This window comes from Gorilla gorilla, chromosome 18, assembly GCF_029281585.2.
Source record: "Gorilla gorilla gorilla isolate KB3781 chromosome 18, NHGRI_mGorGor1-v2.1_pri, whole genome shotgun sequence".
Taxonomy (NCBI): Eukaryota; Metazoa; Chordata; class Mammalia; order Primates; family Hominidae; genus Gorilla; species Gorilla gorilla.
Window position 1 is genome coordinate 85,579,991 of NC_073242.2, and position 27,000 is coordinate 85,606,990.

The 27,000-nt window shown below is 40.1% G+C and overlaps 1 protein-coding gene across 1 annotated transcript in view; it reads left to right on the forward strand.

Annotated features, from left to right (window-relative positions):
* Positions 1-21,540, forward strand: part of OGFOD1 (2-oxoglutarate and iron dependent oxygenase domain containing 1) — a 25,793-nt gene extending 4,253 nt beyond the window's left edge. The window contains exons 3-13 of the mRNA XM_004057671.5: positions 3,210-3,256; positions 7,197-7,297; positions 10,800-10,916; positions 11,525-11,616; positions 11,814-11,942; positions 12,556-12,669; positions 14,662-14,741; positions 15,146-15,450; positions 19,570-19,692; positions 20,249-20,307; positions 20,786-21,540. Of these exons, the coding sequence (XP_004057719.2) occupies positions 3,210-3,256; positions 7,197-7,297; positions 10,800-10,916; positions 11,525-11,616; positions 11,814-11,942; positions 12,556-12,669; positions 14,662-14,741; positions 15,146-15,450; positions 19,570-19,692; positions 20,249-20,307; positions 20,786-20,947 (1,329 nt within the window). The 3' untranslated portion in view covers positions 20,948-21,540. The remainder of the gene's footprint in view (positions 1-3,209; positions 3,257-7,196; positions 7,298-10,799; positions 10,917-11,524; positions 11,617-11,813; positions 11,943-12,555; positions 12,670-14,661; positions 14,742-15,145; positions 15,451-19,569; positions 19,693-20,248; positions 20,308-20,785) is intronic.
* The last annotated feature ends 5,460 nt before the right edge of the window (positions 21,541-27,000 follow it).

The window sequence follows — 27,000 nt, forward strand, 5'->3', positions numbered from 1 at the left end:
AGACTCCACCTCAAAAAAAAAAAACAAAACTGGAAGATATAAGGCAAAATAATAAAAAGAGCCTTGGGTGATTGAAAAAAAAAAAGGAGCTGCCATTACTTTGGATCCACATGGAAGTTTGGTGAAACTCTACTGTGAATAATTTTTACTGTTGATCCCATTTGGACAGGAACTCTTCACCCTAAGACAGTAGATGTAAAATCTGGTTTCATTCTCCTGCTCCTTTAATCCTCATCCATGCCCTTTTCTTTGCTTGTGGTATGAATTGACTTGATAATTGGGTCTCTGACATCTTCCAACTCCCATAACCAACTCTGTCATTAGGACTTGCCCAGTATTCTGTATTTTTTAAAGCAAGCATTATTGAGTGCATACTTTATGCCATGCTAAGTGCTTTATATTTATTCATTAAATCCTCAAAACAATCCCATTACTATACCTGTTTCACAGTTGAGGAAACTACATTAGTTTTTCTTTCTCTCTGGATCATTCCCTTCAACATAACAAAAAGAAAAAAAAAACTGTTCTTTTCATAAGAAAAAAACAAAGTTCTTGACCTAAGTTTCCCTTCAGCTACCATCCCATTGCTGTGCTTCTCTTGACAGCAGAATTTTATTCTTATAAGAGTTGTCTGCACTGTGTCCAGTTCCTCTCCTGTCAGTCTCTGGTAAGCCCATTTTAATCAGGCTTTCGCTTGTACTACTGCACTGAAACTACACTTGTCAAGATCACCCATAACCTCCACATTATTAAATCCGATCATCAGTTTTCAGTTCTTCCTTGTCTCATCAGCAGCATTTGACCTACTATATCACTCCTTCCTCCTGGAGACTTTTTTTTCAGTTTACTTTCAGGTTACCATGCTCTCTTGGTTTCTCTTCTTCCTCAGTGGCTATTTCTTATCAGCTTCCTTTACTAGGTTTTCCTCTTCCACCTGACTTCTTAATGATAGAGTATTCTGCATCCTAATGCTTGGCCTCCTTCCCTAGGTACACAGGCTTTATTGGGTCTCATGGCTTTGCCTCCTCTTTGATGTCTAATGAGTTTCTGACACTTAAGTTCAAAACTAAACTTCTGGTCTTCTCCCTCTAAATCTGCTCCACCTGCAGTTTTCCCCATCACAGTTAATATCAGCTTGATCTTTCCGAGGGCTCAGGCCAAAAAGGAGGTCATCCTTGATTCCTCTCTCACCTTATATCCAGTCCATCATGAAACTCTGCTATCTCTACCTTCAAAATACAGGCAATCGCCACATGATATTTTCTGTCAGCAACAGATACAATAGTGGTCCCATAAAGTAACACCTATTTTTACTGTACCTTTTATATATTTAGATTTGTTTAGATACACAAATACTTCCTATTGTATTGCCTGTAGTATTCAGTAGAGTAAAATGCCAGGTTGTTCGTAGCCTGAAAACAATAGGCTATACCATATAGCCTAGGTATACAGTAAGTTCTACCATCGAGATTTATGTAAATGTACTCGATGATGCTGAAACAACAATGAAATCACCTAACAATAAATTTCTCAGAGTGTAAATGACATACCACTGTATATCCAGAGAAGCCCACTTCTTACTACTTCCACTGCCAAAGGCCAACACCTGGTTCAAGCTATCTGTGTCTCCCCGGGATTATTCTATTAGTGTATCAACCATTTTCCCTTCTACTGTCACCTGCTTAGACAGTCACTGAAGTCATTGTATTCTTTTAAAATGTAAATAGACCCAAGATAATTAAAAATATGTAAAAATATGTTCACATAAAAACTTGTGCACAAATGTTCATAGCAGCTTTATAATTGCCAAAAAGTGGAAACAATTTAATGAATAAACAAAATGTGGTATACCCATAGAATGGAATACAACTCAGCCATTAAAAGGAATGATGTACTGATACTACCACAACATGGATGAACCTTGAAAACATTAGGCTAAGTGAAAGAAGTCAGATGCAAAAGGCTACATATTATATGATTCCATTTATGTGTAACGTCCAGAATAGGCAAGTGGTTGCGAGGAGCTGGGGGGAGGAGAGAAGAGGGAATGACTAACAAAATTGGCACAACGGTTTCTATTTGGAGTGTTAAAAAGTTCTGAAATTAGGAAGTGCTGATGATCGCCCAACATTGTGAATATACTAAAATCCAATGAATTATACACTTTCAAGAAATTGAAATTATGTGGATAATTGTGTTATGTGGATATTATCTTAAAAAATGTTCTCAAAAACTCCAATGACTTTTTTTTTCTTTTTTTTGCTTCAGAAATCCTCTCATTTCTTTAAGTCAAAGCCAAAGTACTTAAAATGGTTTTAAGTCACCTATTAGTTTTTGTTTTTTTTTTTTTTTTTTTTTTTTAGACGGAGTTTTGCTCTTGTTGCCCAGGCTGGAGTGCAATGGCGAGATCTCGGCTCACTGCAACCTCCGCCTCCAGGTTAAAATGATTCTCCTGCCTCAGCCTCCCGAGTAGCTGGAATTGCAGGCATGCACCACCACGCCTGGCTAATTTTTGTATTTTTAGTAGAGACGGGGTTTCACCATGTTGGTCAGGCTGGTCTCGAACTCCTGACCTCATGATCTGCCCGCCTCGGCCTCCCAAAGTTCTGGGATTACAGGCGTGAGCCACCGTGCCCGGCCCCACTATTACCTTTTTGGCCTCATCTCCTACTGCCCTCCCTCTCCCTCTCTGCTCTTGCAATAGCTGGAATAGGCCAGGCGCACTTCATGCTCAGGACCTTGAATGCTTTGTGCCTTGATATTGCCTTGCCACACTTCCCAGCCTCCTTCAAGTCTTTGTATCACCTCCCTGAAGTCTACCTTGGCCAACCTGTTTATAATTGCAAACCACTCCCCAGGCTTAGCACTCCCCATTCTTTCCCTGAGTTTCTTTTTTTCCTTTATGCACTTCTCACCATCTTTATACTAATCTGCTTTTTGTGTCTGTTGTCTATCTCCCTCAATGGGCATAGAAACTAGACTATAATAACGACTTAAGTATTTGTTTAATGAATAAAGCATAGAGGGTAATAACTTGTCAAGTTATTACCCATCCAATGGAGGGGCCCTGTATTAAACCTAAGCAGCCTGGCTTCAGAGTCTGGGCTCTTAATGACAATGCTAGGACCAGCACACTCACTAAACTGCTCTCCTTTGTGTGTCTCTAATGTGAAGGAAATCCCTTTTTTTTCTCTCTTTTCATGATCAAGTCTGATGATTTGAAGAAGAGAAGAGAGCCTCACATCTCCACTTTAAGGTAAACAAGTAATCATATTTGTTGGGTGCTAATATGTGCCAGGCAGAGTAGTAAGTGCTTTAAATGTTACAACATTGTGTATGTCATATAATTCTTGTTGACATTGTTAACCCACTTTGTAGAGGAGGAAAGAGACCGAGAAATTGAGTTTGCATAGCTTAAAATTAAGGGAGCTAGCATACAAACCTAAGTCTGTCTGATTCCAAGGCCCAAGTTCTCAGTGATAAAATGCTCAATCTTGTTAGTAATCAAGGAAACAGAACTTAACACTGGAGATACCATTTTTCATGTTAGGTTGGTAAATATTAAAAATAAAAACCCTAGTGTTGACAGATATAGATAGATAACTTTATACACTGCTGCAGTCTTTCTTCGAAGATGGTTTTGAAAGATGTATCAGAACCCTTAAAAGTATGCATATCTTTTTGTAGAACAGTTTCACTTATAAGAATTTATCCTGGGGGCCGGGCGTGGTGGCTCATGCCTGTAATCCCAGCACTTTGGGAGGCCAAGGCGGGTGGATCACCTGAAGTCAGGAGTTCAAGACCAGCCTGACCAACATGGAGAAACCCTGTCTCTACTAAAAATACAAAATTAGCTGGGCACGGTGGCACATGCCTGTAATCCCAGCTACTCGGGAGGCTGAGGCAGGAGAATCGCTTGAACTGGGGAGGTGGAGGTTGGGGTGAGCCGAGATCGAGCCCATTGCACTCCAGCCTGGGTGACAACAGCGAGACTCCATCTCAAAAAAAAAAAAAAAAAGAAGTTATCCTGAGAAAATAAGGATATGCTCAAAGATCCCATACAAGATTATTTATTGTAATATTGTTTATAATATTGAAAAATTATATACAAATTTGATCGCCCATGGAGATTTAAACATAATAGTACAAAACATAAAGTGGAAACTATACAACCATTAAATATGATATACATGAGTTTTGACACATGAATGTGGTAGTTATCTATGTTCTCAATTCTAAGAAACTTTTAACATTTTAACACCTCTGGGATCTAGTGTCTCACACAATCACTTTTGTGTCCTACTTTAATTGACAGCATTTTTTTCTTAGTGATATATGAAATAATGATACTTAACACATTTTTGTCAAGAGCAAAAAAATAATACACACAATTTGATGCTTTGTTGTTTTTTCTGACCAATGGATTCACATCACGTGATCTTATTTTAAAAAGAGATACACACACCTACATTTGGATGTCTGTGTGTATAAAGTAAAAGATTTGGAAAAATAGAGTATTTAACTCTTGCTAGTAGGAATACAGATTTTTTTAATAGTTTTTTACTTACATGGGATTTTTTCCTAGTTTCTATAATGAATAGATGTTGCTTTGTAATAGCTGTTTTTCACCTATATAGTATAAATTATTTATTCTCATTGTATTTTTTCTCTGCAGTACTTCCATGTATTATAGGCAGCTTGCACAATTTCTTCTAAATCCTGAAGTATTGCTTGTGTGTTAATTGTAATGCATTATGTTTCATATTTACTTAGACTTTTTTCCCCCTAAAGAAAGATTATCATGAATTAAGGCATTATCTCCTTAGTTCACAACACCCCTCTGCTAAGCATTTCATCTGGGACTGGGTTACATTCCACACCAAAGGCTTACAGCCAGATGGTGAGCAAGCTGCAACTCCGTAATCGTTACAGAGAGCTGATCTTTTTATTTCCCACTTGGATTCTGTGAGTTCCTTCATGAATACAATTAACAAATGCTAACAATGACAAAATAAGCCTGTCCTTGTGACACTTTCATAGAATGAATAGAAGAGCTTTTTCTGGAATTTGTGAAAGCTAATGTTACCAGTAAAGGATTTAAGACTATTAGTTGCTTAGAGTATCAAGACTTTAAAGAAATATTTATCACTCACATTATCTGAAGCCTGGTTCAGCAGTTTGCTATCCTGACCCATTTTATATAATTTCCAACTCTGCCTTTAAAAGTTACATGGCACCTCTGAGTGGACTGACTGAGCACAATTATTTTATGGAATGTTCTTTAAGCTTGTTCGCAGCTGATAATGGAATTTTTTGGTTTTGATAGTATATAATATAAAAAGGTATTTGGTAATGAAATCTTAGAGATCAACCTGGAGATTTGATACTTAGTTATAAACAGGACAGTTCTATTTTATGGGAATTTCAGTAATGTGCATTTGGAGTAGGATGATCCAAAAAAATATTAAGTATCTTTGTAAGCGTAACTTGAACTAATGTAAATCTTTTAAAAATGTTTTTAATTCCTCAAGGTTAGTAATAATTCATAATTTCAAAGTTGATCGGCTGAGTGAGTTATAAATTGTGTTAAGAGATTTCTACATGGAGAGCCAGTTTAGCTGGTAAATGGAAACGTTCACCATCTTCTATTGGTATCCTGTTAGCATCAGAACTTCTATGAAGGATTTTACTCATTATTATGCATTTAATTCAACACTCATCATTATTGCCAGTTAAAGTTGTTTTAATCTTCTAAAACAGTGCCACCCAAGTGTTCATTAAATGGCGGTACCAGTGTTAGTGCTTGTGATTTATAATAAATGTATATTTGGTCTTGGTCTCTATTCCTGGCACAGACCTCTCTGACCTCCTGCAAGGGAAGAGAGGCTGGAGGCTGAGTTAATCACCAATAGCCAATCACTTAATCAATGATTCCTTCATAATGAAGTCTCCATCAAAAACCCTAACCAAAGGAGTTCAGGATTGATGAACTCCCATGGAAGTGCTGGGAGGGTGGTGTACCTGGGGAGGACATGGTGTGGAAGCTCCACACCCCTTCCCCATACCTCACCCTATACATCCCTTCCGTCTGGCTGTTTCTCAGTTCTGTCCTTTTATAATAAACTGGTAATCTAGTAAACAAACTTCTTCTGAGTTCCGTGAGCTATTCTAGTAAATTATCAAACCCAAGGAGGCAATAGTGTGAACCTCAAGTTTATAACTGTTTGGTTAGAAGCATATGGGTTACAACTTGAACTTGTAATCAGTATCTGAAGTGGGGTTGGGGGAGAGGGCACACTGGGGGCAGTCTCATGGGACTAAGCCCTTAACCTTTATTAACGCCTGGTAGATAGTGTCAGAATTGAATTGAATTTTAAGACACTCAGCTGGTGTCAAGAGAATTGGTCAGTGTGGGGGGATAAGCCCACACATTTGGCATTGGAAGTGAAGTAAAGTGTGTAAAGAAAAACAGTTGAGGGCAAGTGCTGTGGCTCATGCCTATAATCCCAGCACTGGAGGCCGAGGCGGGCGGATCACTTGAGGTCAGGAGTTGGAGACCAGCCTGGCCAACATGGCAAAACCCCATCTCTACTAAAAGTATAAACATTAGCCGGGCGTGCTGGTGCATGCCTGTAGTCCCAGCTACTCGGGAGACTGAGGCAGGAGAATCACTTGAACCCAGGAGGCAGAGGTTGCAATGAGCCGAGATCACACTGCTGTACCCCAACCTGGGCAACAGAGCAAGACTCTATCTCAAAAAAAAAAAAAGAAAGAAAAGAAAAGATAAACAGTTGAGCTTTCCATTTTAGTGCTGAAAAACTTGTCTGAAAATCAGTAACTTGGACTAGACCACTGGTGTGATGAGTTGTTAGGACAAAGGCCAAACTGCTGCCATGACAGGGCATACTTTAAATTTAGGAGAAAGATAATACTGAGAAAACATGAACCATTAGGACAAAAAATAACGAATATAATGTAGGTAGAGACTTACATTTATTTTTCTGGGAACATTAGACTAAAACTATGCAAATTTGAACTGAGAAACATTTCTCAGAATGTCTCAAATGAGATCTGAGAATGGATCTCTTGAATACAATGTGATCTCCAGGAAAGAAAAGTTGTGGCCTAGATCCAAACAGTTGTGACCTAGATCCCACACTGTGGCATAACAAGTTATCTTTTGTTTACATTTCTAGGAAAATTCTGTTTGAAGATTTCCGGTCCTGGCTTTCTGATATTTCTAAAATTGACCTGGAATCAACCATTGACATGTCCTGTGCTAAATATGAATTCACTGGTAAGGAAGATAAAGGCCTGGTGTCTGTAAGATATAAAGGCTTTAACTCAACATTAATGGAGAGATGGTATCTGTGTACCAAAACACTCGACTGAATGTCCCTGCAAAGCATCCGGATCTTCCTGATAAAGACCCAGTTCATAGACAGAAATACCCACCTTATTGAAAGGCATAAGCAGTGGTTGTCTTTCAGAATATGATGAAAGCTACTGACCATATTTTCAGCAAAATCCCCATAACATACATACACACCAACTGTACATACAATATCAAGAAATTCAGAGTGATATATAAACTCTATTCTTAGACTTCCTAAGGAACAACCATCTCCTTCAATGCCATTCTCCCTTCTCTTTTTTATTTTGAAGGCAATAAGTGAATGCATTCTTAAAGGAAAAAAAATCAAACAATATTGCAGGTATATGGTGTAAACCATGATAGCCTTCTTCACCTTCTCCCTGCTCCCTCTTCTCTTCAGAGGTACCTATTGTCACCAGTTTGGGGTGCATCCTTCCATTTCTCTTTCTGAGCATATAAATGGTTTTTTTGGATACAAGCTTGGTTTTTCACCCAGAAGGAAAAGGTTTTTTCTTTTTTAAATTTTACTAAATAAAATAATTCTTTGAGTGTACTCTCATACACTGTCCTGGAAGTATAGATGGCTCACAACTTTTAGAGGATGACTTGGTGATACATAGGAAAAGCCATATCATGTATCTTCGTTTACTGCCATGTCATTTCTTTTTTGGGTTTTTTTTTTTTTTTTGGTTTGTTGGTTCGTTGGTTCGTTTTGAGACGGAGTCTCCCTCTGTTGTCCAGGCTGGAATGCAGTGGCGTGATCTCGGCCCACTGCATCCTCCACCTCCCGGGTTCAAGTGATTCTCCTGCCTCAGCCTCCTGAGTATCTGGGATTACAGGCATATGCCACAATGCCTGGCTAATTTTTGTATTTTTAGTAGAGATGGAGTTTCACCAGTTGGCTAGGCTGGTCTCGAACTCCTGACCTCAAGTGATCCGCCTGCCTTTGCCTCCCAAAATAGTGGGATTACAGGTGTGAGCCACCATACCAGTATTTTTTTTTTTTTTTTACTTTGAAGTAATTTCAAACTTGCAGAAAAGTGGCAAGCATAGTACAAATAATTTATTTTTTCCTATTTTACTTGAGAGTAAGTTGTTGGCATGATGTTCTATGACCCCTGAATACTTCAGTAATTTCTACAAGGACATTCTCCTACATGATAATCATAAACCATCAGAATCAGGAAATTTACGTTGATGCCTTATTCCACATCAATGGATTATCTAATCCTCAGGCTCCATTCAGGTTTCATTACTTGGTCCTTTATAGCAAAAGGACCCAGTCCAGGATTGCATGTTGCATTTAGTTATAATATTGTCTCTTCAGCCTCCCTCAATCTAGAAGAGCCCCTCCATCTTTCCTGGACTTTCATGATCTTTATGCTTTTGAAGATGTACAGATGAGTTATTTTGGAAAACTTTCTTCAGTTTGGGATTGTCTGATGTTTTCTCATGATTAGATTCAGGCCATATATTTTTGGCAGGATTACAGAAATTCTGTATTCTTTTCACTGTATCAGGTGGTGCATGGTTTCAATGTGTCACATTATTAGTGATATTAACTTGGATCACTTGATTAATGTGGTGGCTGACATCAGGTTTTTCCACTGTTCTTTTTCCCTATCAGTATATATTTTGTGGGAAGATACTTTAAGATTATGTAAATATCCCATTTCTCATCAAAGTTCGATTTGCTTATTTTAGCATTCTCTGATGTTTCTTGCTAAATTATTACCATGAAGGTTGCCAGATGGTGATTTTATAACACAATCATTTCTCTACATTCATTGTCATTCCACTCTAGAGAAGACCTTTCTCCTGATTTATTTATTCATTCGTTTATATTGGTATGGATTTATGGATTGCTGTTTGTGTAATGAGCTGTTACCAGTTACTATCATTATATTGATGCTCATACTGTCCCTGGTTTATCAAGGAGAACCCTGTCAAACTGACTTCTGCGTTCTTTTGCTATGTCCCCATCATTCTTTTTTTTTTTCCTACTTTCTGCAAAACAAGATTTTCCAAGCTTATCTTTGTATTTTCCATGCCAACGTCCTAGAATGACCTGGAGTTGGCCATTTTTCCAAAGAATCCTGGTTCCTTTTAGTGAAGAAAGATACTTAGCAATCAAGATCTGGACTCTTAAGTGTCTTTGCTATTAGGGTGTCACTGCTCCCAGACCCTTTCAGTTTGAAGAGGTGGTGAATATCTGTATACATGTATATACACATGTGGATGCACACACATACATTTACATTTGGAATGTATTTCTTTTTTTTTTTTTTTTTAGACTGTCTCTCACTCTGTTGCCCAGGCTGGAATACAGTGGTGCGATCTTGGCTCACTGCAACCTCTGCCTCCTGGGTTCAAGTGATTCTCCTACCTCAGCCTCCTGAGTAGCTGGGATTACAGGCGTGCACCACCATGCCCTGCTAATTTTTGTATTTTTAGTAGAGATGGGGTTTTGCCGTGTTGGCCAGGCTGGTCTCCAACCCCTAACCACAGATGATCTGCCTGCCTTGGCCTCCCAAAGTGCTGGGATTACAGGCGTGAGCCACCGTGCCTGGCCTGTATTTCTATATATAGATATATAAAACTATAGATATAGGAAACTGAATTCCCATTGATTCCTCGATTTCCAATTGAACACCACAGGGTTCATTCTAGATTTCTGCATTTCCATATTTGTAACTCCCTTCTTGAACAGTGAGAAACCTGGCTTCCATTATCTTTAATGTATTTATTTATTGAAACAATCCCTCCATGTGTAATTGGTTGCAGTTCACCATAGCCTTCCCTCCCTCTCAGCCTGCACAGATGCCTATCTTGCTAGCCCCAGGACATGACTTTTAGAAGTTCCCCTCAAGAAATTAATACGAGCAAGTGCAAAAGATCCATGTACAATAATGTTCATTAAATTAGTCTTTATAGTAGCCAAGAAATAGAAACAACTTAATTAACAAATAGAAAATCTATTAAGGGTGGAAGGAGGTAAGTTCATAATCCATATAGTAGAATAACTACAGCCATTAAAAGCGATACGAAGTGTGTATATTGATAGGGAAAGATACTTGCCATGTAATTTAAAAAGCAGGCCACAAATAGCCACCGTCGGATGCTATTTTTTTTAAAGTAAATACATATATGTAGGAAAAATACTGGAAGATGATATGTAAAAATATTGTTAGCAATTATATCTGGATCTATCTAATTATGTGCTCTTTATTTTTAGAGTTTTCTATATTGACTTATTTGTTTACTTATAAAAGAGGAGAAATAAGTGTCATTTTAAAGCTGGAGGACATTTAAAGCTGGAGCTGACATTACAGTTGAATGTCAAACGGACTGATATTAAATGCAGAGTCAGGTGTCAGCTGGTCACTATCTGCAGGGATCTAAGGTGTCCATTAAACTATTGCAGATGCCCTGCTGTGCCATGATGATGAGCTGGAAGGGCGCCGGATTGCCTTCATCCTGTACCTGGTTCCTCCCTGGGACAGGAGCATGGGTGGTACCCTGGACCTGTACAGCATTGATGGTAAGATAAGTATAAGTGCATGCACTTCACCACCAGTGGCCACTTCTGAGTTAAAGCTGAGTTGATTCAGTATCATGTTTTTGTATACAATGTCTGTACTCCTCAAAGGAAGTGGAAGCTATTTATTATAGTAACTACCTCAAGAGGGATAAATGCCAGCCCTGACAACCACCTCTTTAAGTTGGACTTAAAAATGACTCCAGAGATCAATTAGAATCCATTTAAGATGAGAAATAGTCAGACCAAGCTTCTGAATACTGACTGTGGAAGGGTGGAGTGCATATAAGGCTGCCTGTGGCTATGAATCTGCCAGGACCAGTCCATTTGACAAAGTCTAGGTTTTTTTGAATGTCTAGCACCAGAAGTTGACTCCAGGAAACTTTGAGAACTTATTCCAGCCCTTCTCAATAATAGATGGATGGTGTAGTAAGAACAGATGCCATGTAGTCAAACTCGCAAGTATGAGTGAAGCAGATGGAAAGGGCAGTATTTCAGGGTCTGAAGGGCACATCTAGATGCCCTCAGAAGTTCGGAAATTGTCAAGAGTAAAATGAGGCAGGCTGGAAGTGGTTAATGATAATTTATTGATGTGTTCTTTCCTGGTGCAGAACACTTTCAGCCGAAGCAGATTGTCAAGTCTCTTATCCCTTCGTGGAACAAACTGGTTTTCTTTGAAGTATCTCCTGTGTCCTTTCACCAGGTAAAGATTGTAAGCCACAAATAGAGTACCAAGGATTATGTTTTTTAATCACCCATTATCCAAACATGACAGCTTCCTGTTAGACTTGTTATCTGATGTTGTTTTAATGCTTAGCATGGAGGACCCTGAAATTAATGTGCATTGGCGGTCATCCCCCTATTCTTCGTGTTGATGTGCTACTGGGCTTCTCCTTTCAGGTGTCTGAAGTCCTGTCTGAAGAAAAGTCACGTTTGTCTATAAGTGGCTGGTTTCATGGTCCATCGTTGACTCGGCCTCCCAACTACTTTGAACCCCCCATACCTCGGAGCCCTCACATCCCACAAGATGTAAGAAGAATTGCTGATATCCTTATCTTAGGAGCTATAGCATATCATTTGTTTCTCTGATTTTAAAATTAGCTGTTCCTTTTAATGAAACTGGACCTTGAGCTTGCCCCTTTCCACTTTTCTTTTTTTTTTCCTTCCTTTTTTTTTTTTTTGAGACAGAGTCTTGCTCCGTCGCCCAGGCTGGAGTGCAGTGGTGCGATCTTGGCTCACTACAACCTCCACCTCCTGGGTTCAAGCGATTCTCCTGCCTCAACCTCCTGAGTAGCTGGGCTTACAGGTGCCCACCACCACGCCTGGCTAATTTTCATGTTTTTAGTAGAGAAAAGGGTTTCACCATGTTGGCCAAGCTGATCTCGAACCCCTGACCTCAAATGATTCACCCACCTTGGCCTCCCAAAGTGCTGGGATTACAGGTGTGAGCCACTGCACCCGGCCTACACTTTTCTTAAGTAAACTTTTGAGAGTGTCTTTCTCAAGCAGAGTTTTCCAGTACTTTAATAGGAGAAACTTATAAAATGAGGATTTGCATGTATTTTATTAGTGTGAAATGATGTAAGAGCAAAAGCAATAGGAATTATTAACTCACATTTTGCATCTGCTGCCTCTTCGTAAGCATGAGATTTTGTATGATTGGATCAACCCTACCTATCTGGACATGGATTACCAAGTTCAAATTCAAGAAGAGTTTGAAGAAAGTTCTGAAATTCTCGTGAAGGAGTTTCTTAAGGTAAGCTTAGCATATGTTGTTCTGAATATTTTGTTTGGCATGCAATTTTGCTTCCCAAATGGGTGCATAGGCATCACTGGGGAGTTTTTGTTTTGTTCCTGATTAGAATGTTTTTGTCATTCCCTTCTTCAAATGAAACATAGAAATGATGATAACACTAACATTAGTATCAGCGGTATGCTTAGTGGGTTAAGAATCCCTTGGATATTCCCCAGTTCTCTAGAGTCTTAAACACACACACACAGAGAAGCTTCCACCCTGAAAAGGAGTTGTGTGTAGTTACCTTTCTATTCATCTAACAAATATGGTGCTTCTTATTACTTTTAAAAATAGATTACTACTAGATCAATATCTGTTGATGAACATTTGACAGTGATGAGGTAGCTTGTTATAGTGGAAAGAGATTAGAAATCAGAAGACTGGCCAGGCACAGTGGCCTCATGCCTGTAATCCCAGCACTTTGGGAGGCCAAGGTGGGCAGATAATCTGAGGTCAGGAGTTCAAGACCAGCCTGGCCAACATTGTGAAACCCCATCTGTACTAGAAAAAATAACAAAAATTAGCCGGGCATGGTGGCATGCACCTGTAATCCCAGCTACTCGGGAGGCTGAGACAGGAGAATCACTTGAACCTGGGATGCAGAGGTTGCAGTGAGCTGAGATTGCGCCATTGCACTCCAGCCTGGGTGACGGAGCGAGACTCCGTCTCAAAAAAAAAAAAAAAAAGAAATCAGAAAACTTATTCTCATGCCCTGGCTCTGTGGTTTTACTAACCTGGGCAGATCACTAAATCACTCTGGGTATTTATTTTGTCTTCAGTTAAACTGGGATTCATACCTGCCTTGTCTTTCTCATAGAGTTGTTGTGAGGGCCAATAAGATAACTTTTGCTGGCATGGCACTTTACAGTTGACTGTGGGTCCCATGGAGCCATGGTCCCAAGAGCTATTCCTCCATGAAAAAAGGTTGAGAGACTCTACATCCTGTCTCTCTCTAGCAATTTTATAGCTGACATTAGCATATTAAGGTTTTGAGAAGTATTATAGTAAATAAACTGAATACCCTATTCAATTCATTTTACCTAAACCATGCTATGGGATCTTCCCTTTTTCATGCATTTATAACTGATAGGACTGCTTGGGAAACTGCATTAAACAAATAAATGGAAAGCCTCTTGTGGAGAATATTTCAATGGATTAACCAGCTTCCTGTGTCGTACCTAACTTTTTGAATTTAGAATGGTTATTAAATTAGGGGCCTAGAGAATCGGAATTGTTATACAGAGATTGTCACGGTAATGACCTTGATTGTAATGCAGTTTAATTTTTTATCCTCAAAACATCTTGTGAGTTGTATTATGGTCTGTATTATGATCCTCATTTTATAAATGCAGCAGTTTGGGAGGTTGAGCAGATTGACGTAAGGTATATAACTACTTAAGAGAATGAGCCACAATGGCACTCAGGTCTCTTGGCTAAAGCAAGCCAATGATGTATCCAGTCTTCACCCTGGCTTTACCACAGGAGGAGTAGGGGATCTTGTATGAAAGGAGTGAGAGTCGGCCAGGCGCAGTGGCTGACGTCTGTAATCTCAACCCTTTGGGAATCCAAGGTGGACAGATCACCTGAGGGTCGGGAGTTTGAGACCAGCCAACGTGGAGAAACCCCATCTCTACTAAAAATACAAAATTAGCCAGGCGTGGTGGTGCATGCCTGTAATCCCAGCTACTTGGGAGGCTGAGGCAGGAGAATCGTTTGAACCCAGGAGGTGGAGGTTGTGGTGGGCCGAGATCACGCCATTGCACTCCAGCCTGGGCAACAAGAGTGAAACTCCGTCTCAAAAAAAAAAAAAAAAAAAAAAAAAAAGGAATGAGAGTCAACTGCACCTTTTAGGAATTAGCCAGATTGATGTTTGGCAGAGCTGCTGTACCTGCCAAACCAGTGTGGGGTAATAGGGAGATCTGCTGAATGCTTCTTTATTTGCTCATTTTCTAGCCTGAGAAATTCACGAAAGTCTGTGAGGCCTTGGAGCATGGAGATGTGGAATGGAGCAGCCGAGGTCCCCCTAACAAAAGGTAGAACCCGTCATCTGAAATATTTGCTTCTACATTCAGCACCTATAACATTTTTTTATAACTAGTAAAATGACAAAAAGCCTAAAGGAAAAATAGACTGAGGTGATGACAGGCAGTTCATGAAAGAAAATCAAATAACCAACAGGAAAAAATATACAATCATGCACCAAGGCTCACACCCAATAATAGGACACTTGCCCTAATGATGTTTTGTTCTCAGGGACATCCAGTAGCAGGATGTCCCAACAAAATCCTAACAAAATCTCACTATTGTAATAACTTGTGCTTTAGTAAGCTGTGCCAAGATTTAGGAAGAGAGGTACAAAGCTAATGATCAGCTTTTATTCTATGAGTCATTTTACATCTGTGGCTTTGATGAACAACTTGACATTGCTGTTTTTCAGGTTTTATGAGAAAGCTGAAGAGAGTAAGCTTCCTGAGATATTGAAGGAGTGCATGAAGTTATTTCGCTCTGAGGCACTATTCTTGCTGCTTTCCAACTTCACAGGCCTGAAGCTTCATTTCTTGGCCCCTTCGGAAGAAGATGAGATGAATGATAAAAAAGAGGCAGAAACCGCTGATACCACTGAAGAAGGGACTAGCCATAGTCCTCCTGAGCCAGAGAATAATCAGACGGCCATCAGCAACAACAGCCAACAGAGCAATGAGCAGACAGACCCAGAGCCAGAGGAAAATGAAACGAAGAAAGGTAAGCTGTTGTTAGGATTTGTCCTTACTTACCATTAACCATTCACCATTCAAACATGTATTCATTCAACAAACATTTATTGAGCATCTACTGTGCCCTAAGCCCTATTTCAGGAACTGAAGGACAAAACAGACAAGGTCTCTGGTCTTTGGGAGCTTACATTCTGGTAGAAGAAGACAGAGATTAAATATATACACGAACAACAAGAAAACGTCAAGTTTTGCTATGCAAAACATTGTAATAGGGTTATATGACAAGAAATGACTGAGTAGGCCAGGTGCGGTGGCTTACACCTATAATCCCAGCACTTTTGGAGGCGGAGGCAGTCTGATCACCAGAGGCCGGGAGTTCGAGACCAGCCTGACCAACATGGCGAAATCCCGTCTCTACTAAAAATACAAAAAAAAAAAAAAATTTGCCAGGCATGGTGGTGAACGCCTGTAATCCAAGCTACTCAGGAGGCTGAGGTGGAAGAATCACTTGAACCGGGGAGGAGGAGGTTGCAATGAGTCGAGATTGCACCATTGCACTCCAGCCTGGGCAACAGAGCGAGACTACATCTCAAAGAAAAAAAAAAAAAAGAAATGACTGAGTAGCCTCTTAGACGAATAGATGATCTAGAAAAGTCTCTCTGAGGAGCGCCATTTAAGCTCAGATCTGAATATAACAGCCTAAGAACATTGCTTGAATTTGGACAAACAAGTAGAAGGAAATTATTACAAGTAGAAGTTTAATCATCTGCCAACAAGATGGAGAAGAGAGAAATACAAGAAATTTAAGAGGTAACACTCCTGTGAAAATATTGGCACCATTAAAAAGTAGCAACAAATTCAGCTTAGATGTTTCAGCACTTATTACTATGTCAGTGAGAACATCTGTCACCCAGTTTACCATTCCCTGCTTCCACTCAAATTTCTTGAGAATGCTGTGCCGTTAGGAGAGCAAAGACAAGGGGTGGATACTTGTGGAAACAAAATCAGTGGTTTGAGATGCTAACTGAAAGCAACATAACTCATTCTGTGGCCTTCCAAAACTGACTGAACAGTCACTTTGGCCACTGCAGATATTTAGTAAAACCAGACCCAGGTGGCTTTTTCTGTGCTATCTTAATATACAGGGTAGCCTTTCTTTGAAAGATTAGTTTTCCATGTTAATTGATACTGGCATTTATGCCCAGACCCTAAGAGGAACCAGAGTCAGTATCCATGGAGTCTGTCTCACAGGGATTTTTTAAAAAACTTATCCACTTCTGTTTGTTTGTTTGTTTGTTTTGAGACATGGTCTTGCACTGTCACCCAGGCTGGAGTGCAGTGGTGCAATCACAGCTCACTGCAGCCTTGACCTTCTAGGCTCAAGTGATCCTCCTGCCTCAGTATCCCAAGTAGCTGGGATCACAGGCATATGCCACCACACCCAACTAATTTTCTTGATTTTTTTTTTTTTTGTAAAGATGGGATCTTGCCATGTTGCCCAGGCTGGTCTCAAACCCCTAGGCTCAAGTAATCCTCCTACCTTGTCCTCCCAAAGTGCAGTGATTACAAGCGTGACCAATCACACCTGGCCAAAACTTGTCCAGTTCTATTCCTTTTTTGGTTTCATTTTTACGGGAACCTGCAACTTAGGATAAAATCTATATGGGCAGCCAAAAGATGCTTTATTCCATTGTTGAGCACCTACTGTATACAGGGGGCCTTGGGTGAAAGCAGAGTAGGGAATACAAAAGTGAAAGAGAAAAGTCACTGTTTACGAAGTTTACCATCTTGAAGAAAAGCTATAAAGCTTGGCAAAAGCTATCAAATTGCTGGGCATATGATAGCAGTGCTAAACATTGGCATAGCTGGGGCACATCTAGTGAGATAACATTACAGACCTGATAACTTGAAGATGATTTTAAAAAATAAAAATACGTCAATTTCAGAATGTTTAGAAAACAAGAAAAAGGAAAATAATAATCTACAAGTGGCCATATTAGCATTTGGAATATATCCTTCCACTGTTTTTTTGCTATGTAGACATATACATGTATACACATATGGGGGGTATATTTTTACACATGTATTTTTAATGAGATTATACCATATATATTGTTCTGTATTTTTTCCACTTAATATTTCATAAACCTCTTTCTGATCCTTTTACATCCTTTATAACAATAGAACAGGTTTGCACACCCTCCTCACTTAGGAAACCTTCCACCAAAGCAGTTTTGCTTTTTTTGTTTTGTTTTGGTTTGGTTTGGTTTGGAGACAGAGTCTCGCTCTGTTGCCAGGCTGGAGTGCAGTGGCATGATCTCAGCTCACTGCTACCTCCGCCTTCCGCGTTCAAGCAATTCTCCTGCCTCAGCCTCCCGAGTAGCTGGGACTACAGGCGCATGCCACCACGCCCGGCTAATGTTTTGTATTTTTAGTAGAGACGGGGTTTCACCGTGTTAACCAGGATGGTCTCCATCTCTTGACCTCATGATCCGCCCACCCTGGCCTCCCAAAGTACTGGGATTACAGGAGTGAGCCACCACGCCTGGCCACCAAAGCAGTTTTACATGTATCTGCTTTCCAACATTGCATTTCTAGAAGCTTTTATTTCAAGAATGTATGCCACAATTAAGTTTTGAAAAACACTGTTCTCTAGTATAATTTTTAATGCTTGCAATCTATTGGATCAGATGACCTTAACCAGTCCTGTGTTGAGCATTTAGATTTTTTCCAGTTCTTCACTGTCATAATAAACGACACATCCATTGTGTCTTCAGAATGCTTCTCAGAAGTACAGGTGATACATCAAAGACTGCTCAAAATTTAAAGGCAGTTGCCAAATTACCTCCCCAAAACTTGTGTCAGTCTGCACTCCCACCAGCATTGTACATGATGATGTTTTCATTCTTCCTAGCAAACTGTTATATTTTCTTTTCCAACTTGCTTATTCTTTAGGTGAAAATGGCATTTGCCTATCATTGACTAATGGTGCGTGGTTGTATATTTTTCCCTATTGGTTACTTGATTTTTTTTTTCATGAGTTGCCTGTCATTACCTCAGTGTATTTTTCCTTTGGGCTTTTTGTCATTTTATTAGTTAATTTTAAAAAGTTACATATAGGAGTATTAACCTTCTTTTTTTTTTTGAGGTGGACTCTCGCTCTGTCACCCAGGCTGGAGTACAGTGGTGTGATCTCAGCTCACTGCAACCTCTGCCTCCCAGGTTCAAGCGATTCTCATGCCTCAGCCTCCTAAGTAGCTGGGATTACAGGCACACGCCACCATGCTCAGCTAATATTTTCGTATTTTTAGTAGAAACGGGGTTTTGCCATATTGGCCAGGCTGGTCTTGAACTCTTGACCTCAGGTGATCTGCCTGCCTCAGAGGAGTATTAACCTTCTGTTTAACAGATTGTAATAGTTCATTTTTTAATTTTGTTCAGCATGGTTTAAATTTTATAAAATATTTTAGTAATCAGGTCTATCTTTGCCTTTCCTGGTTTCTACTTTAGGTAATAACATGCTGAGAAATCTCTAAGGTTAGATAAAATAATATTCATGTCGTATTTTTTATTTTTTTGCAACTAGACTTCTTTTCCATCTGAAATTTATTATTATAGAGAGAAATCAAAATTCAACTTTTTTTTTTTTTTTTTTTGAGATGGAGTTTCACTCTTGTTGCCCAGGCTGGAGTGCAATGGCACAATCTCGGCTCACCACAACCTCTGCCACCCAGGTTCAAGCAACTCTCCTGCCTTAAGCCTCCCAGGTAGCTGGGATTACAGGCATGCACTACCACGCCTGGCTAATTTTGTATTTGTAGTAGAGATGGGGTTTCTCCATGTTGGTCAGGCTGGTCTTGAACTCCCGACCTCAGGTGATCCGCCCACCTCAGCCTCCCAAAGTGTTGGGATTACAGGCATGAGCCACTGTGCCCGGCCCAAAATTCAACTTTTTTACCCCAAAATAGAGCTGGTAATTCCTGACAATCTTTTATAAGGCTGGATTGGTAGAATAGCACTTCAATCAAAGGTTTGTGGGAATGGTTTCCCTGTGTTGCTGTATCATTCCTAATTATCATTCCCTTGCAATCCAACAGTTCTATCAAGGTTATTTTTTAAAGTTTCTCATCTTTTTTTTTTTCCTTAGAATCAAGTGTTCCCATGTGCCAAGGGGAACTGAGGCATTGGAAGACCGGTCACTACACTTTAATTCATGACCATAGCAAGGCTGAATTTGCCCTAGACTTAATTCTGTACTGTGGCTGTGAAGGTAAGAGGGAGGAAAGCAAGCGGTGGATTATTCTCCGTAGGAGGGGCAGTCTCTTCTGAGGGACCCTTTCCAGCTGAACCAATTCATAAGTAATTTGCCTAGTTCAGAATCTCACATCATGGGATCTCAAAGTCGAAGGGATTTTACGGGTCATGAATTCCAGTCTCCCAGCTCAAAATAGGATTTATATCTGTGACTAGGGAATGGGGAGATGGACCACACCATAATTTTCCCCTAAGTGTGCTCCCAGATCTATAGATTTTATGTAATTGCCCTTCTGGGAATATTTAGCATTTAATTCTCTCTTAATTTTCATATTCAAAGTTTATTGAAATAAGACTGCATTTCAGTTCAGCTATCTCAGGAAATTAGGCATTTAGGGGAAGGCAGTCCATGATAAACTAGATGATAAGTTCAAGCTCATAAGTCATAGAACCAGTTACTGCTGAACTCCCAGATCCCCCACTGTTAAGCAGCATGGGATCAGCGATTTAAGTAGATGGTGCAACTCTTTCAATAGGAGCTTTCTGAATGCTGTTTGTTTTTGTCTTGTAAGGCTGGGAGCCAGAATATGGCGGTTTTACTTCTTACATTGCCAAAGGTGAAGATGAAGAGGTAAGTTTCTTCTGATAGCAAACTATCGTTTTTAGTTATTGAGAATGCTTTCATTTTTCAAAGACCCAATTTTTATGACCTTCTACCAGTGTCTTTAGCTAATAAATCTCTGCCAGGCAATGCTTCTAATTTCTAGTAGAAAATACTCAGGATGGAATAAAGATGCTAAAGGATACTCAGTAAGCATTTATTTTACCCTCCTGAGAAATTCCAAATTAAGAGCCATGTGGTGCATTCCCACAAATCTTACAATGTAGTAAGAAATAAATGTAATAGGTAAGTACCTTTCTAGGTATATGCTGGAATAGGGCTTGTTGGAAAATGGCTTGACAGCCACCCCTAGTAAATGTTCATTCAGAGGACCCCTCTATCCCCAGATTAAGTGCTTGATATGGAAACCATCTGTTCCATGGTTAATCATCCAAGATTTGAGAATAAGTTCTGTGTTCTGATGTGTCACTGTATTTGTCTTTTTCAGCTGCTAACAGTGAATCCAGAAAGCAATTCTTTGGCATTGGTCTACAGAGATAGAGAGACTCTGAAATTTGTCAAGCATATTAACCACCGAAGCCTGGAACAAAAGAAAACCTTCCCAAACAGAACAGGTTTCTGGGACTTTTCATTCATCTATTATGAATGACAGCACTGGGCAAAGCTGAACAAAAACATGACCCTTCGTAATTACTGGGAAGTCTGGAAGAGCTAAGCATGGAGTCAAGGAGAACTACATGGTAGCTTGCCTGACAGTGTTCTTAAAACTGGTTGTCTTTTACTAGGACTCATAATGATTGTCCTCAACCGAGACCTTGAGCTTGCAGCTACGTACTTATCTCTTGATTAAAAAAAAAAAAAAGTTGGCTTTTTTTTTAACATTGAGTCCTTTTTCCACATTGGCTTCTTCAGTGAATTTTTAACTTCAATTTTTTTTTATTGAGGTAAAATATTTATAACATAAAACTGACCAGCTTACCCATTTTTAAATATGCAATTCAGTGGATTAAGTACATTCTCATTGTTGTCCAGCCATCACCATCATCCATCTCCAGAACTTTTCCATCTTCCCAAATTCTGTGCCCATTGAACAATAATTCCCCACCTCCCCTTCCCCTAGCAACAGGCATACTTTTTGTCTCTATCATCAACTTCACTACTCATATTTCTCATGTAAGTGGAATCATACAGTATTTGTCCTTTTGTGACTGGTTTCACTTAGCATAAAGTCTTTAAGATTCATCCATGTTTCCAGTGTTTCGGTTTTTTTAGAAAAACTCATACGTGATTGCAGCCGGGCATGGTGGCTCATGCCTGTAATCCCAGCACTTGGGAGGCCAAGGCAGGTGGATCACCTGAGATCAGGAGTTAAAGACCAGCCTGACAAACATGGAGAAACCCCATCTCTACTAAAAATACAAAATTAGCTGGGCGTGGTGGCACATGCCTGTAATCCCAGCTACTCAGGAGGCTGGTGCAGGAGAATTGGTTGAACTCGGGAGGGGGAGGTTGCAGTGAGCCGAGATTGTGCCATTGCACTCCAGCCTGGGCAACAAGAGTGAAACTCTGTCTCAAAAAAAAAAAAAAAGAAGAAAAAAACATAAATGATTGCAGAATTTTGTTCTTCCCAATCATGCTGGTTTAGAAAATTATGGAGCCTTACATCCTGATCATGCTGGGCCTTAGAATTCTGACACAGTGAGTCATCACATTTCCTCCCACTGCCTGTGGCCTTGTTCCACCATGACTTTCACAGTACAGTGTAGGCTTAGTGTAGTATTACTCCCTTGGAAAGGGTCTGGCCTACCATCATCACATGCCCCAAGAAACTTCTGGTTGGTAAAAGAAGATAGGCTGCTTATTGCCATGTGTAGTCACTTCCAAGTGCCCACTGCCTTTCCATCCTGCAATTGTGGCCTGTGTATAATTAAATGATTTTAGCCTCACATGTTGCTTCTGTTTTCCTAAATACTGTAGGGTCAACTATATAACTAATTGCTTTTTATTTTAAGAGACGGAATGCTAAAACCACATCAGAATGCCAAGAGGCTGTGCCTCTTGTTAATTTTTTTCTTGATCTGTTCCAGGGAGTTACATCATAATTACCTGTGTGTGGGTATGCATGGGTGGATGAAAGATGCTGTTCTCATTCCATCCCAATAGGGTCCTCTGTTTCCTTTCTCTTTTTTACATTTATTTTTAGCTTTTGCAGTAGCGTTTAGTGTGGGTTTTACTAATTAATAGAAAAAGCACTGGGCCTTTAAACTTCTTAACCACTCTTCTCTTTCATCTCCTAAAACTTTTGAGTATTCATTCTTTTCTGAAGTTTGCATTTAAATGAAAATGACTTTCGCTTTGGCTTTTAGGTTTAGTTTCAAAAAGGTTTTAATTCTGCACCCTAGCCAGTTAAGAAATGTTTTAGCAGGTATGCCCTTGATATGGATATTTATATATTTTACACATGTAGTAATATTAGTTCTATAACTTACTGTTATAAAACACTAATTTTTAAATGATGAGATAAAAAGAAATATCTAGAACTAGTTCTAACATTGTCTTCCCCTATGCATATGGTAACGAACCATTTTACACCATACTATTTTGGAGACCACAATTTTTTTTGCATTTGAGATGGAGTCTCACTCTGTGGCCCAGGCTGGAGTACAGTGGCATGATATCGGCTCACTGTGACCTCTGTCTCCTGGGTTCAAGCAATTCTCCTGCCTCAGCCTCCTAAGTAGCTGGGATTACAGGCGCCTGCCTCCACACCCAGCTAATTTTTTTATATTTTTAGTAGAGACAGGGTTTCACCATGTTGGCCAGGCTGGAGACCACAATTTTTTAACCACAGTGTAGCAACACTCAAGTGGGATTGCGAATACTTTGTTACTAATGGTTAATGTCACAGCTTGCCTTTTCTATATTCCAGCTGACTAAAGGTCATCTCACTCACTTGCCTTCTGATGTGTTTTCATGAGTTGAGGGGAAAGGGTGTCAGTGGCATAACTCCAGGAAGACCCAGGGAAAAGTGCTTGGGTAGGTGAAACTGTCATGTGTGCCAAGCTTGGAAAATAGTTTGAGACTCATGGCTGTAGGCACCATCCAAGGCCAATTTTCCAATTCTGGAAAGCCAAATCTGAATCTTAGAATACCTCACAAGTGTTAAAATATGCTTTTTAGTGTCTCCTTTATCTCAGTGTGTTTATGATCTGTCAACACATAATCATCTTTTATACACTACAAAAAGGGACTCGGGTGTCTGAGGGGAGAGAATCCCTAGGAGCCCAACTCTGATGTTGCTGTCAGTTACATCATCTACAGCAGCACCTCTTAGATTGTGAAGGATGGTGTAACTTAAAAGATTGTGTTTCTGCACTGAAGATAGATACACAGTGATAGCGAAGTTTGTTTTCCTTATAGTACTTCATTTTGCATCTTGATTGCTTTTTAGGGCCTGGGGCCAATGTCAACAACTCTTACATAGCAAAAGAAGAATTAGAACATGGGCATCTTTTTTATACCTCTTTCAGATAAAAGCTATGATGTTCACCTGTAAAATATATGGTTTCTCTCTTTATTCTTAATAGTGAGTCTCCAATTCTTATAACTCCCATTTTTATCCCCAAAGAAAATAGCTCTATGGGCCCGGCATAGTGGCTCACACCTGTAATCCCAGCACTTTGGGAGGCCCCGAGGCTGGCAGATTACCTGAGGTCAGGAGTTGGGAGACCAGCCTGGCCGACATGGTGAAACCCTATCTCTGCTAAAAATACAAAAATTAGCTGGGTGTGCTGGCGCGTGCATGTAATCCCAGGTACTTGGGAGGCTGAGGCAGGAGAATCGCTTGAACCCAGGAGGGAGGCAGAGGTTGCAGTGAGCCGAGATCGCACCACTGCACTCCAGCCTGGGCAACAGAACAAGAATCCGTCTCAAAAAAAATAGCTTTCTGTTTTTTCAGACTATATAAATAACACATGCTCATTGTGAGGTAATAACATGTAATATCTAAAGATCACCTGAAATCCCACCATCCTATGACAGCCACTGGTAGCTTTGTCATGTATCAACTTGGCTAGACTGAACTACATTTCCCAGAACTCTCTTCCCTATGTCTCAGGTTAGGATGAGCCACAAATTCCTATGCCAGATCTGCAGGGCCCAATGCAGCAGCAGCCCTTGAGTAGCTGGCACACCTTGCTGGTGTGAACCACACCTGTGCCTGGGCCTGCAACCGCTCCACCTTCCCCTGGATGGATCTTCCTTCAGCTCCTCTGTGAAGGGTCTCAGTTTCAGCAGAATGCCCACACCATCAAGGTCAGAAGCAACAAGAACGGACAGATTTTAGCATCCTCACGGGCTCCAGCCCATGCCTGTGGGTTGCAGCTTGTCCTCCCCAACTCCACATCTTTTCTGACTACCCGCCCTATGGGCTTCAAGCTCCAGCATTGGACAGGAAGAGAACAGCCTTACAGAGACTACTTCACTACTTCTTCTTTATATGTTAACCATACTGGAAATGAGGAACGTTTTAACAAAACTTGTGAACATATTTGCATCTTTGAATAAGAAGAAAAATAAAATGTCTAAGGAAGTACCCTATAAATAACACTAGTCCTTAATTTTAAAGATGTGGAAAATTAGGGTTCCAAAAGAAAGAATCTGTTAGTTTTGAACTGGGCTTGTCTACTGTTTAAAGATTGCCTCTCAAAATTCCACTGAATGTGGGTTTCTTCCCCACAGAACACCCCCCCTCCCCACACACACACACAAAAAAAAACAAAGCTTGGGTTACCTCTCCTAGACCAGTATTTTTTATTTATTTATTTTTTTTTTTTTTTTTGAGACGGAGTCTCCGTCACCCAGGCTGCAGTGCAGTGGCATGATCTCAACTCACTGCAACCTCTGCCTCCCAGGTTCAAGCAATTCTGGGATTACAGGTGCCTAACACCACACTGGCTAATTTTTGTATTTTTAGTAGAGATGGGATTTCACCATGTTGGCCAGGCTGGTCTCAAACTCCTGACCTCAAGTGACCCACCCGCCTTGACCTCCCAAAGTTCTGGCAGTATTTCTTGAATAAGAAGTTTTGGGGTGCATTATTGCTTCAACACCATGACATACTTAACCACTACTAAACAATGAGGAAGCACAAACCCTGTTGAAAAGGGTCGAGGAGATCTAGTGAAGTGATGCCAGAGGAGGGCTCTCCAGCCTGCATGGAAATGGGTGTCCTGATGATTCCCTCTCTGATGCAAAATCAGTCCACAAAGACAATTTAAAAACGACTTGGGAACTGTCCATGTGACATCACTTTTAGGAAAAGCAGATTCTGTACTGTACAGATTACAAGATGACTTCGGAGCTAGAGCATAGAGTGTGGGCAGGGGCCAGATGGAAAAGAGGCAAAATGCGAAACACCAGGCTGTAATGGGTGTCTTACTGTACTTGAGTTTCCAAATGAAATTGGAGATAATTTAGTTCTATAATGACAGGACTGTGCATTGGCAGATCTGTAACTGCTAATTATAAAATTTGAAACATTAATAACAATGTTGGAAATCTTTCTTGTAAAACACTTCTAGGGTTGCATAATAGTTTTAAAGTTCCTAGTTCTTTGATTTCTGAAGCTGCTGACAGGCGTATTAAGGACAGATAATCCCAAGCAGAGCGGCAGATGCTATTCTATACTCAAGGCACTGGCTCAGCACTGGGGCAAGGGTGACACTGGTTAAGATGCAGACACCATTCTTGCTTAACAGGGGATTAAGATTTAAGTAAAGAATTTAATAAGGGTTAAGGAGTAGACATGGGAGAGGAAAGGTCACCTAAGGAGAGAGCATTTGAGCGGGGCTTTGAGGTACTGGATAGGCAGTCATGGTGGGAAATAACACAAATTATACTCTTAAAAATCCTCAGAACCTGAATTATGGTACTGAAAGCTTTCTCTCAGATATCAAAATCCTCAAAGTCAGCTTTTAAATGACAGCTCAGTGCTCACTTAAAGCTTCAGTGTAATTCAGCAGTGAAATACAGCTTTGCTGTAGCTTCTAGAAGTACTCAGATTCTATCAGGATAGAAACATATGGCAACAAAATAGAGAAGTTACTGATAAACTCATTTCTCCTTGTCCAGTTTTTCCTCACTCCTAAGTTGAACAGGATGAGTTCTAAGTGGGGGAAAAAAAGGTAGTTGCATGTTTTATGAATGTTTTCACTTCAGCCAGTCTTTACTTGCTTGGGAAGTTTGGAGTAGAAGAGGCCGTGACTACTTGTTTCCAACACCTCCTTCACACCAGGGCTTACCCAGCTGGGGGACCCTGTACAGGACACTCTGTCTTAGAGCTCAGAGCCTCATCTATGAAACAGACACCAACATCAACAGGATCAAATTACTGTGAAAATAACCTATGAATCAGAACAACTTAATATGTCTTGCTGCAGGTCAATGCCTTCTAGCCTGGCCATGAGTATTTTTAGGTCTAAGAAGGAAGTTTTTTAGCTAAAGAACAACAGAGTGACCTTTGATGAGATTATGTTATTAGACTCCCTAAAAATGAATGGCATTATATAATTTAAAACTAGCACCAACTAGAGATTTTAATCTCAAATGGTATAAATTAGACTATGGTTAAAACAAAGACTCAATAGTAGGACTCAAGTTTCCTCTTGAGTCACTAGACAGATCACACAGGTCACTAACTCC